The following is a 13942-nucleotide window of genomic DNA, read 5'->3' as shown; positions in this document are numbered from 1 at the left end:
ATTAAAAGGATATTGATTGGAAACCTATGCAAATATGTACAATGGCTTACTCCCAGGTTTGCTTGTATAACCACTCTAAATAAGGAAGAATCTTAGTTTTTTATATTTTGAAAAGGAAATGAATAGTAAGTTAAGCTCTTAATAAGAGCAAGTCTTCCTATGACAATCACTTTCCTCTGCAAGCAATCATATGTGTACTATTAGATTTCAATACTGCAGGGACAGAGCTGAATATTTAGGGGGAACAAAAATAAAATGCAATATTATTTACATACACATATTATATTCCTTTTTGCACATACAGTCAACAAGAACATTCATTCAGAATCACTTCACTTGTTACATTGCATTTATTCCCCTGTTGTCACTTTCTTTTTCGTCTTCTTTTTCTTCTTTTTGGTTTGTTTATCTGCGCTGTTTGCCATGTCATTATCACCAGTTTCCTCTTCCCCTTTCGGTGTGGCTTCCCCATTCATCATTTTCAATCTTTTGCTTTTGCCTTTCATTTGCCTGAAATAATAAGGATTATTATTATATTATATATATATATTTCTATACTTTGTACATCGGTTCATTAATTTACAAAATACGAGAATATTAAGCTGAAGAACATACTTCATCTTCCTCTTTTGGAGCTTCTCATACAGGACCCCCTGAGATATGTGCCCACGCTCTGGATGTTTAGTTGATAACTTCTTTTTCTCATTCTTTCTAGCCTTCTTCAGTGCAAGCATCCATTCAGGAACATGTTGGCCAGAATTATGCATTACAAGAGCAATGCTGTAGAAGAAAAAGAAAAAAAAATGTTACAATGCTTAAAATTGTGAACTTTGTAAAGTATTTCCTTCAAGTTCTTACTTAACAAACTAATTCAATAATCCTAGGGAACCCTTGCAGCGATCTTGCTAACTCTGCATGACTTGCCGCAATCAGCATATACAACTGGAGGCAGCTGATTGAGGATACTGTTATCACAATTTTTTTTCAAGATATTTATCTGGCAAAATAACATAATGGAATATATTGATAGTGATGGGAAAAATCATGACCAATAAAAGTTCACTAAAAGATAAGACAAGGGAGCAGTCTGGAGATGTGGGATGCAAGGAGGCTAGCCGATAAAGTACTGTTAAACTGAAGTTGGGCAATCCGTCTGTTAGGGAGGATATAGATATTAGGAAAAAAAAGACAATGAGAAATGTTTACCAATCCTGTGTCCACATATGATAGAAGAGGGTGTGATCAGTGTGCCCCCTGGATGTAATATGCTTGTTCTGATATGCTTGAGACTGGCAGCAGTCTCAACAAAGTACAATTTATCGTAGATGAGACAAGAAATTATATAGCAGCCCATCTTTGACACAGAGGGAGGACTCATATGAGTAAAGTTATGGTGGAGAGAGTTCACCTGGCAAAACATGAGCTTGTCGTTGAGAGGGTGAAGGAGGTGATGGAGTAGATTTACGTGGGGCACACTGAGAACCAGCAGGTAGGAGAGTTGAGACAAATTAACTAGGAGACATCATAGGGCAAAGGCAGACTAGGATCCTCAGGAAGAAGTTTCCTCTGAAGGAAAGCAGGGACATCACCAAGCATAATAAGGAGTCAACATCTGGCCTATAATGGGTCACATAAGACACATCACAGACTGGGCAATGAAGTCCTGGTGAAAGTGAATGGGAGAAAAAGTGCTTAGAAGGGGAGTGAGACTGCACTAACCAGAAATCAAGAGGGCACAAATCCATCAGTCTTTTGGGTCTTGAGTAACCCAGAGAAATGAGGTAGGCGAGCAATGATTCATCCTGAATCTTTGGTAGACATTCATCTAAGACCAAACATAGGGTAACTGCTTCACGCAATAATAGAAGTTGGTTATGATAGGAAGCAAAGACAAGGGCCACCACTGAGTCACCTTTGACAGAAGATAAAATAATGACACACTCCCTGCACAGATTTCAAGAGCACTCTCAGAAATGCCTGGTACTGCTTCTCTCTTACTGATGCTTTTACCAACTTGTCTTCCCTGGTTCTGATCTCTCACCAACAAATCCTAGCCTTAGGTCTTTCCATTCCTTCCAGTATTTAGAATTGGATACTGGTATCATGACCTTCATGCTCCCCCCAAAAATTGGTTCAGGGATGAGTGACAGGAACGGGCCCCTCATTAATTTCCTGAGGGCCAAGGTGATGGGAATGACTCATCATGAGAAATTGTTGCTGAGTGGCAAATGATGGGAATGATGGGAATGCCTTGCCATGAGTGCACAAAGTGTACAACGTTCTTGGAGGAAGAATAGACTCTGTGAAGGGGCTCTTGAATTATTTCCACCAGTAAACAAAGATGGAATGTACCATCCATGAGTTATATCTGGAAAAGTGCCAGCTCCAGGGAGGACACTGTTTCCATGCTCAGAATCCTATTCCTACCCACCACAACTGGTGGGGCATGGTATGTTACCAAAAAATTGAATATTTCAAAACTATAAAAAAATAGCAGAACTAGTGCAATATTACTTATTACTATTGTTACTTCATGGAGTCATAAACTACCTAAAGAAATAATGTGGAGTATAGTAAACAAAAACAGTCTATAACCATCTTGATACAGCATAACAAAACTGGGAAATAGCAAAAAGCAAAACTGCTCATGCCTCAGAGCATTGCAAAGAGAAGGCAAGACACACCCAGGAGGGCTGCCACTCAAGTAAGCTTAATGCCCAGATTTTGGTCCACCTGCAAGCCATGAGACACCCTAACCCAACTTGGTAAAATTAATCAATTAAGATAAAAAAGTTGCAACTGTGTTCAGTGTAAAGGACACATGTCTCACTAAATGAGACACTAAAAGGCTATGTCTATAAAATCTATAAAGAATGAATGTATAGAATAGAGCACCTAAATAAAAATCTCTTCATATTTTTTCTCTCCTATGTATTTTGTGGAGTGACTAAACAAGAGCATAAATACCAACTTCTGGTATTTGTTAAACACACTGAGTATCAATTAGAAGAATAGATACACATACATCAATCTTTCCAATAAATGACATCTAAAATACAAATAAATAATATACCCTTATAATGAAATATAATAAAGGCCCAAGTCTGAGTTGCAATAAGTGCATATGGATTTAACAGCATGTGTCTGATGTACATGATCTTAATTAATGCATTCAGGTCTTGATCAAGTCTCTCAACTTGCATTTACATAGATTCTCACTACATTCAAGCAAGTCATTTTATTAGAGTGTCTATCACATTTTTATATTACTTAAATATATTAAAAATGTATCCAAATATGCTAGCAAATCAAAAACTATACTCCTAAAAAAGGCTCTTTTTTTAGCATTTCCAATCCAACATCTCCATTTGTTTTAGGGAAGAAATCTTGCTGCTGTCAGAGAGATTCTGCTATGGAAAAGATGACAAATAGAGGGTCTACTTAATTATTTTTACAATCCCAGTTATTTTTACACTTATACACAATTAAAGAAAGAAATGTCGAAAGCAAAATGAAAAAAAGAAAACCCCTTTTAGTGCAATGTCAGAACACTTCAATGATTTCAGTTCCAAATTTAAAAAGTATCCAACAACAGTGCCAGATGTTAATATCCTATTTCAGTGGCCAAAGCTTTCACAATAGAAAGGAATTACAGGCCTAGTTTCCATAGGAAACTAGGCCTGTAATATACATTATGCAATATTCATTATGTATATCATCATATGAAAAAAAAAAGTGTTAGGATCTTCAGGAATTTTTGAAATAAAACTTTCCAGCCAATTTCCCCTCCATCTTACCTCCGCAGATATGGCTTATCTGCCATTGTCCAGAATGTAACAGCTCTTCCTTGATGATGAGCTCTGCCAGTCCTTCCTACTCTGTGAATGTAACTGATTGCCGAAGGTGGGAAGTCATAGTTGATGACAAGGTTCACTCCCTTGAAGTCAATACCGCGGGCCATGAGTTCTGTGCATATCAAAACCCAGACTTTTCTTTCTCTGAATGCCCGGACAACATTGTCACGCTGAAATGTATAAAAGAGGGTAAGATATCTAATTCTCAAAGATGCTAAGACAATGACTTATGATTAAAAAGAGATGCTATTACCTTTCAAAGTTCTGCAAAACTATTCAACAATAATACATGGAATAAAGCTTCTAAAATGAGAGCAAGAGCTTTACAGAATGTTTATCATATTATGTGAAAATCTATTTACAACAGTTTTTCTAAACCATGAATTTGAAGTATCCATCAGTTGAGCTAACTAACACTCTCATGAGCTCACAAACCTGTAGCTGTGTTCGATCTGCATGGATGGCATCCACCATTATGTTGTCATAAATCAGCTCCTTAAACAGTTCTTTCGCTCGCTCTTTGGTCTGCACAAATACTAGCACAGGAGGCTCGTATCCCTAAAATTTCGTCAGATAACATTATACACGTTGTCATGATATATGGCAAATCATGTGTATATACCTTCAATTCTCTGAGGCACATAAGATTAGGAAAAAATTGAACCCAAAGCTGCACAGACATGCTGACATGATTTCTCCAAACTACTGAAATCATCCTGGCCTGAGAGATGGGTTAAGAAATGCACTGGTATGCATCTAAGATAAGAGAGATAAAAAGCAGCTGGATAAAAATTCAACCCAAAGTACTGGGCACTGACTATGTGGAACAAATTTTACAGGATTCACAGGGTATGAAGAATTAACAAAATATATCTCACCTTTCGGAATATTTCACGCAGTGCCAGGACTTTCCCAGTTTCATTTCCACAAAATACCAGCTCTTGTTTTACGTCTTCACAGGCTGTATTCCTGAAATGTAGGATGGGAAAAAAATAAATTACAGTTCATGTAGAACAATTTATGTATCATCTATGACTGATATATAAAATAGAGAATATTCAAGAATCATACAAAAGGTTAAACAATAATATAACCTACCTTATGCCTACTGTAACCATGGCAACATTATTAAGATTCAATTTACACCAGTGTTGAACGTCGTGAGAAAACGTAGCCGAGAACAGCGCACGTCTGATATTGGGTCCAGTGCATGCCCGGTACACTGCAGCCAGCTGATCCCTGAATCCTCGTGCTCCACCTTCGAAGAGGCGATCGCTCTCATCAACAACCAACCACTCCACACTAGAAGAGGTGAATGAATGTAAAATTGTAATTACCTTTTTTCTTTTCTTATTATCATTCCTCTTCACTTCCGATTTGATTTACGTCATATACCGCATCCCGTTACCTCAATTAACATAAACGCTTTGAGAAATAATTTTCAAGGGACTTTACCACAGAATTTACAGAATCCCGTTACCCAGAAGACAAACCTTCCTAAACTCACTTGGACAAGTCAATTGGAGGCGTGTCATCCTCTTGCAGGAGAAATACAAGACGATTCGGAGTTGTCACCAATACGTCTGAAATTGCGTTACATCATTCGTATGATGTATCTCTAATATCCCAAAACATGCAGAAAAAAATTATTCTTATAACATATAACACTCTGACAAATATGATAATGTGGTTTTGAATAATTTATTATAAAAGTAACAAATTATTTATCAGTAAATATAATGATTACATGAACCAAAAAAATAAATGAATGAATAAATACATAAATAAATAAATAATAATTACAAGCAAAACAACAAATGATCAGTAAGCAGTTAGTCCATTTCACACAACTTACCAAATTTTTTCGCAGACTTTGGCCCAAACTTTTCTTTTGCTTTGTTCACATTACTAATGATGTGCACACGTAACCCAAGACCCTCAGACAGTCTTGTACACTCTCTGCAAAAATAATTAATTAAATTCAGCAAATCCACTTCTTAAATGGCTGTGTGCAACTGAACGTATTTTTGCATCATTTCATATTTTCTTTCAACAATCATTACCAAGCTCAAAGGCATAAAATCTGAATTAAAATATTCTAGACTTTCTAGTAAAGTATCTATCAACAGCATAAGTATATCCCACAACAAATACAGATTAATCCAAAATTTATACACTCTACAAAAAAAAAATATATATATATAATGCAAACTATAACACTTTCCTCACCCAACTTCATTCAAAACAAGCTCTTCAAAATCTCTTAAATTGCAATTCTGTCAAAACCAAATTAACATTTCTAGCTCACCTGTAAGTCTGTTTGGCCAACTCTCTGGTAGGTGCCAGAATCACAGCGCGGAAACCCTTCCTCTGAGGGCCGCCAAGCTGATTCAAAATGGGGACAAGAAAGGCTGCTGTCTTGCCTAGAAATACAAACACATAGTAATTACATACTGGAACTCTGGCCAATAATAGTGTAAAGAAATCAATCAAACAAATAACATAACAAATCACTCGTGCAATTAATTTGGATAACCTAAAGGAGTTGTCCTGGAGGAGGGAGGGCAACACTCGGGTCAGGAAAATAAAAAATCAGGTAAGGTTTTGATTACATATTCACCTAATGGACTCCCCAAGCAAATCTTAGGTCCCACAAAAAATATTATTAATAATAATAATATAAGCTGCCATTTTTCAAACAGCTAATGAAGAGCTGTGGTAGAAACTTGATACCATTGCCAGAAATTCATTCACTGTGTTTTACAGCTTTTTCAGTACTAGGTTCTTCTTCTCCTCCTTTTTCTTCTTTTTTCTCCTTCTCCTTCATTAGCTGAGGTGCAACACATTTTTCAAACACTTGTAGTGAAATTATCCACTGAGTCTTAGTTCATTTCAGACTTGATGTTGTCTCCACAGGCATGCATGCCCTTAAAAGATTCTTCTAGCAGGCCCCCAAAGTCCTGCTAGGTTTTGATTTTATTCAATGAGACCTCTCAACCCAAGGAGTTCATCTCCAAGCTAAGTATACTGAGAGCCACCACAAAAATCACTAGAGACTTAGACTAGATAGCAATATTACAACAAAGTCATGGTTTGTGCCTTTAATATTACCTAGTGTTGTCCTGCACTGACTTTGAAAGACTACTAAAATCAATACACAATGTAGGTGCTGAAAAGTATTGGTAACAAAAATTATAAAACATTCATTTTCAAAGTGATTCTGTCAGATTCACATATAACAAGTATAGCAAATCTGGCACTGACTTACACATTTGCTTTTCTCATTGTCATTTTACCACATATATATCATCTATATATAATGTTTTGTATACATGCAAAACTTTTTGCTTTTACACTCTCTATCCATCAAATGTGTTATGCTTAACAGTATTAACCCACTGGATCCAGATGCTTCACTGCCATCACTTGGCCCAAAATATAGGCATTAGGCTTACTTCAGCAGGCATTCTGCTGGTTGTGCGGCTTGTAGGCCTGGTACACAAAAATACATATGTGCATTACAAAAACTTTCACTGCAATGTTATTTTCTCTTTTTCTGCATAAGGAATTTTAGCTTTTTTGCCATTTTCCAATATCTATATTTGTCATTTGGTTTTCTTTATCCAGATGGTTATAGACTGTTTTCCTTGCACAGACTCTATACCATATCTCTAGGTAGTCCATAACTCAGTGCAATAATAAAAACAATGAGTTTTTTTTTCTTTTAATATTCAATTTTCTGTAATAAAACCTGCACTGCCAATTATTGTAACCAGGAGTAGGATTCTGAGCATGAAAATAAATTTCTCCATGAAGCAAGAGCTCTTCCAGTCATGGATCATGAATGGTACATTGTACACTTATTTATCAATGGAAATTATGTAAAAGCCCCTTCCTAACACCCACTGAGTTTAATTACCCTCCAACAGTAAGTTATTCCCTTCAGCCCGGCCTTCTCATGACTGCAATTTCACGTCATCCACTCCTACAGCACAATTTTTAAATGATGTGATCAAACAAATCATCTAGATCATAGAGGTTAAATGATTTATAACCTTAAGAAAGTTCTTTAGGTTAGGCTTTACTTTGTCCTATCATGTCATGGCAGAACAACCCTCATGCCAAGTCAACAATCATGTACAGCTAAGCCTGCTCTAAGCTGTGTGCATCTAACAGCTGTGCACTTGCTTGGCCATGGTAGTAGTTGCTGAGAAAAAGCAGCCCCTCATAAATAAGCTTACAGCCTCTTTCCATCCTCATTACCTAAACTATCATTGCTGCTACAGATAAAAGAATAGAGAGAGTGGTAATTTTATGTCTCCTGCACTACTGATTTTTCTCTCATGCAGATGAATCTGCATGGACCCATACATGTCGTTTGGTATAGTGCCTGGGGCTCCTATCATGAGTGGATTAAGCATTATCATGCAATATCATACACGTAGATGCTTTTTCAGAAAACAGAGTATTGTAGTGAAGCATTTGCGACCTCAGGAAGCACTAAATAAAAATTATCCCATTTATGGCGCTGTACAACCTTCATTCATACAGTTAACCCTCTTTCGCATGTTTCATTTTTAAAAGTAATGTCAACATATTACTGTAGAGCAAGTTCACCAACCTTTTCCAGAGCATGGTTCACATCAGTAACTCATTATTCTTTGTAGTTCTTCGCCACTTCTTAAAGAGTTCTTATAATCATGACTAAAACTTAATCACACATAGCAAGTAATATGTACAGTTCATACAAGAAAAGTAATAGCTGAATTGCCAGTGTAGAATTATGATTTTGAAAGTATTTTCACTTGATAACCCACTGCCTCTGGATGATGTAAAGTTCACATCATGGCTGACTTGGTAATAGCTCCTGATTTGCACTTCCCTTCTTGGCTGACTTAGTTGTGGCAGGACAGGATATTTACATAATATTATTGTGATGTATGCCATTACATATTATGCTGTTCTTAATAAGGTACCATCATGCCCACATGTCACATGCCCTGGGACATTGCCTAAGGGAATACAGGATGAGTAATACTCAGACTGACTATTGTTTTTTATAAAAGTGGCAATATTTAGCACATAAATCATTTGTCTACTATACCTAGAAGATGTCACACACCTTAATATTGTGCTCTCTTATTGCTGCTGTGAACCTATAGGTAACCTTCACTCTAGTTTACATGATCAGCCTCTTCGTGTCAGCTACCAAGACAGTCATATTGTGGTCTGCTAGTGTGAGTGCCTTAAAGTATGACACACAAAAGGAAACAACTGAAGCTCTCATATCCTTTATATGCTGTAAAACTGGATAGTACTATGCAATATGTCATTATATAAGGTTAGAATATGAAGAGTAGGAAACAAAGTAACAACAGATAAATGCAATATGCAACAAGCTTCTGAAAAAACATAAATTTCAATGGATAAAGCTTTTTAACTTTTTCAGTAGTGTAAGTGAAGTGAATGTCGATATATTTCTTGCAATCAATTTTTAACATAGCAACAGAGGCAGTAAAAATAATCATCTCTTCTGGAGAGATGCAACTGTTCTAATATAAACTAAGCTTCAAATTCTGTGCTACATTATAACAGAGTAGAAACAGAGTTAGAGATATGCATACCTGAGCCTGTTGGTGCACAGCCCAGGATTTCCCGTCCTTGCAGCATGAGTGGCCATGCCTGCTTCTGGATTGCCGTGGGTTCTGAGTAGCCTTGGTTCAAAAGATTGCTCACCAGTACTTCGCTTAGCTTGTGCTTCACAATCATCTGTGGAAGGAGTCATTTAGTTGTTTTTGACCCTTTTTTTAGTGCTGAACAGTACTGAAATAAATATTTAGTTGCCTGAAATACTTAAAAACAAAATTAATTCCCAATTTGAAAACCTAAAGGCCAGTGTCATCCCCAGCTGACAAATCTAGTAATTCTACAACCTTCAATAAGTGTTTTTTCTTGTAATCTAAAGAACATCATCTTACACACCTGGTGTCATTTTTCTGATCCTTGTTCATCAACTGGTTAGCCCATTGCATGTCTAAAAAGTTATGAATTTTCTCTTTTTTTTCGTCATGTGACGATGTATTGGCAAAAACAGGAAAATATGAGACAAGGCAAAGATTTTCAAACTGAAAAACAGGTTTGGGTGCTTATTTGTAATACTCTAATTAAGTTCTACTGACCTAAAAAAGTCATAGCATCTTAATTTCTGAATAGAAATGGACTGATGATAAATACAAATCAAAACATTTCATATTATGTACATACAAAAATGAGAGGAAGAGAACGCTGTGCCAGACACACAGATACAGACACACACACACACATACTCACAAACATAATTAGACACACACACACACACACACACACACACACACACACACACACACACACACACACACACACACACACACACACACACACACACACACACACACACACAGATAATAATAATAATAAGGAAAGAAAGAAAGAAAGAAAGAAAAAGAAAAACAGGAAGACGATGGATACTACAGCACTTACGTCATCAAAAGTTTCTACCGGATCAGGAACATCAGTTCCCCACACTGAGATGCCGAGCTTATTTCGTTGATGATTGACCTAAAAATGATGGAAGAAATAAGAGAAAAAAAAATTAATAACCAGAAATGGCACTACCTGATATTCACATATCAAACTACTATCTTTACGGACAAAAATTCATCAGAAACATAGCACGTGGCATTACCTCCTGTTGGTGGATTCGAAGTTGTTTTTCTTTACTGATTACTTTCTTTTTCTTTTCTTTCTTTCCCGTTGCTTCTGATCCTCCAATCTGGATATCAGACAGCATGCTTACTTGGCCTTCCTCATCTTCTTCAACTGTAGAGAAACATGTGAATAAAGGGTTATAATATCTGTATCTCATCCTCTTCCGGGTAGCGTAAGCATAACCCGGGCTAGTCATGCCGCATCCCTCATTGCTTGGCTAGCAAATGTATCAACAACAACAACAACAACATGTATCCCTAACAAAATTTTATAAAATTCTCTTGAAGCATTATGAATAACTACAAAATAATGATATTCAAAAATGATATAATAAGAAAAATATATATATATATCTCTTTTCAATTTACACACCTCACTTTAAATTTTACTTGTCATTTTCTCCTTAAGTCATTTATCTTACACGGATATATTGAGCCTTAAGAAGAAAAAAAAGATGGACTAATTATTCGAACAACAGGTTAGAGCAAGTCACATTGCTTGATCAAAGGAAAATTTATATACACCAAAGCATTCTATACTTGACTTGTTATTTGATAAGATTGGTTAGGCTTATGATACAGTGGTTACAATAATCTAAATTACTAGATAATACAGATGCATTGCATTCAGGAAATTAGCACAAACTTCACAAGTGCATTTTTGTCATGATACAAAAATAAATACACGAGTAGAATAACATACCCCATATTCAGAAACAAACATGAATCAATCCTTTATTTAAACATTGATACTCTAATAGAATATAATTCTAATTAAGTAATAATATGACATCTTACCATCATCCTCATCTGAGTTCTCTTCAGTAGATTCTGGCTCGTCAACTGCCTCTTCTTTTTCTTTGGTCTCATTCACTGTCACACTGCTTTGGTCATCATCTTTCGTTTTACAGACCTGCAAGAATGGTGCTCCTGGTTACAGTAATATCTTTCACATTTTTTTAACTTCTACAAATCTGCAAGTTTACAAGCGCCTACCAAAGTTCAGAGAAAAAAGAATAAAAAAGAAGGGGGAAAAAAAAAGAAATATATTTTAAAAATATTTAGTAAAAGATATGTTTCACTGAAAGTTAATACCCAAAGGACTTAAAACCTAAGTAGACTAGGTTTCCGCTATCTTTTTCCTTTAATTTTGGCATTACCATTCGTGTCTGCATATTACTATTTGTATCTATGACTTTTTCTCCTCTACAAGAATATCAACTTTAATTTGCCCTATCTTTGTGCATCCATATTGTAATAATCAACAACTGGATTTTTAGATGTAGACTGACTCTACAAAACTCCCATGTTGTTGACCCAAACTACTTTGCTCCACACCAAGAATCTTCTAATAACCAGACATGCTTATTAATAGCGGTGAGATGAGTGCTTGCTCAAAACATCTTCCTATGGCAATTTTTACAGTCAGGACACACTCACCAGTCTCCAACTCCTCATCTCAAGATCTATTCATCAACAATCTACGTCACCATGACTGGGTCATACCCATTGGGCAATGCCAGAGGGGAGGGTTAACTCTACACTGATGGTGCTAGAATATTTTATGTAGTACTTATCCCACGAATAATGGCAACTATATAGCCTTTCCAGCAGGGTGTTCACTGTGTACAGCTGGCCCTGGCCATTCGCTTACAAGAGCGAGTCATGACACAAACACATGCCCATCATGATCAATTGGCTTTCCATGATGGCTAAAGCTGTGCCCTTCAGTAAAGGGTTAATGAGTGGCTCTGTCTCTAACACCATTGTCTTCACTCCAGTATAGCCATATTGAGCTAAAAATCGAGAGCACCAAGTCAACTTGGTCTTTGAGTGGTTCTTTCCACAACCTTTTTCCATTATTTGTAGTCTTCGTAATATGAGGCTTGCGAAAGCATGCCTCCACACGTCTAAATGATCCAAGATGTGCAAAATGTCACACTAGCAAGAAGGTAATTTCTGCTATTCATTTCTTGAAATCTCTAAAGCCTTGAAGTTCGAGTTCAAAGATTTATTACGGAGATTTAAAGACAGCTAGGAAATTAAAGTCGGTGAATAAAAACACAAAAACTGCATGCCATTGCACACTCAAACTTACCAAGCTATGTGATATGTCGCACACAGCCTATTTCAATATTACGAACACTGTATTTGTGGTATCATCATTCATATCTACAGATTATTTCTTGTACTAGTGACTGCAACTTTGTCCTCTACAAGAATATCATCGTTAATTTGCCACAACTTAATTAATTTATACTGTAAATATTAATCCTCATTACTTGTGTAGTAGGCCAAAGCAAATAGCTCAGTCTTAAAAAAAACTCACTCACCACTATCCCATTACAGAATCCTCTGGAAAACATTGCCTTCACCTCAGTACATAGGCTACAGCAAGATTGAGCTGAATCTCTGGAGTACCAAATGGACTAAGGCTGTGCATAGTGCTTTCCACTAGTTTTTCCCCTTAACCCAGTAACGATGGGTGTCCCACATATGAGATAGCCAATATAATAAACACTGCCGGGTGTCCCGCCAGTGTGACGCTGTATCGGAGCTTGCGATCTGATACAACATCACACTGGCAGGCAGAGTCTGGGCCAGCCCCGTGCGCTGATTTTGTAACCACCCGGAATCTTTTATTTTCGGCTTCAAAATATACCGGCAGTAATGGGTTAATAGTGGAATCCAAATTAGATAATTTGCAAACTACATGGCTGATATCAAATATCTTCCTTAATCCTCCCATTTTGTTTGCCAGATATCTTTGCCCTACAGTTAAAACTTTCCAATCTGGTGCGGTGGTGTTACCATTTGTCTGCAGATTATTTCTTGTACTGGCAACTGCAACTTTTAGTCCCCTACACGAATATAATCTTCAATTTTCCAACTACCTCAGCGCATCCATACCATAAAGATGAACCAGACCCTGACCTAGCAAGATGCTGTCTGTACATGTCAAATTATGCCAATACGTGGTGTTAAAGGCATTCTGTTGTTGGATGTATTACAAATTTCAGTAACTGGTAAATCATCAGAGCTAATCAATCATCCATTGCCACATATGTGATACAACATATCTCACGGCAATATACAAATCATCCTTAAAAGAAACCTCGCTCAACAGACTGAAAGTAGCACCAATGGACCTTCCATTTAAGCAATTCTGAACATTTGACTTACCCCTATTTTTTTCAGATCTCCTTTGAATCTGTTATGATCAAATTTCATTCCCCGCGTGAGCTTTCGAAAGATATCATACGAATTCATCTTGCCATAGAGGAGAAAGACGTGATGGCGAGTCGTCAGTCGTCTTGCCTTCGACTCCACATGGGTTTGTTT

The 13942-nt window shown here is 36.7% G+C and overlaps 1 protein-coding gene across 1 annotated transcript; it reads right to left on the bottom strand.

The window, feature by feature from the left end:
* Positions 1-263: 263 nt before the first annotated feature.
* ais (DExD-box helicase 52) lies at positions 264-13940 on the bottom strand. Its single transcript, XM_027356848.2, has 14 exons — positions 13784-13940; positions 11399-11513; positions 10579-10712; positions 10374-10451; positions 9479-9623; positions 6163-6277; positions 5710-5813; positions 5362-5437; positions 4953-5156; positions 4733-4823; positions 4290-4412; positions 3798-4024; positions 616-780; positions 264-510 (listed from the first exon to the last, which is right to left on the bottom strand). The coding sequence occupies exons 1-14, from the start codon at positions 13868-13870 to the stop codon at positions 351-353; spliced, it is 1824 nt and encodes a 607-aa protein (XP_027212649.2). The 5' UTR covers positions 13871-13940; the 3' UTR covers positions 264-350.
* Between the last annotated feature and the right edge of the window lie 2 nt (positions 13941-13942).

The sequence above is a fragment of the Penaeus vannamei genome, chromosome 24, assembly GCF_042767895.1.
Source record: "Penaeus vannamei isolate JL-2024 chromosome 24, ASM4276789v1, whole genome shotgun sequence".
In the NCBI taxonomy this organism is placed as follows: Eukaryota; Metazoa; Arthropoda; class Malacostraca; order Decapoda; family Penaeidae; genus Penaeus; species Penaeus vannamei.
Note: the sequence above shows the minus strand (reverse complement) of the source record. Positions and strands in the feature narration are given on the sequence as shown.

Excerpts from the sequence above, each read along its gene's own strand:
- ais (XM_027356848.2), bottom strand. The coding sequence starts at position 13,870 with ATGAATTCGTATGATATCTTTCGAAAGCTCACGCGGGGAATGAAATTT. Across the intron at positions 10,452-10,578 it reads TTCGAATCCACCAACAGGAG|GTCAATCATCAACGAAATAA; the intron begins GTAATGCCACGT and ends CATCATTTTTAG. Across the intron at positions 4,025-4,289 it reads CAGATCGAACACAGCTACAG|CGTGACAATGTTGTCCGGGC; the intron begins GTTTGTGAGCTC and ends TATACATTTCAG.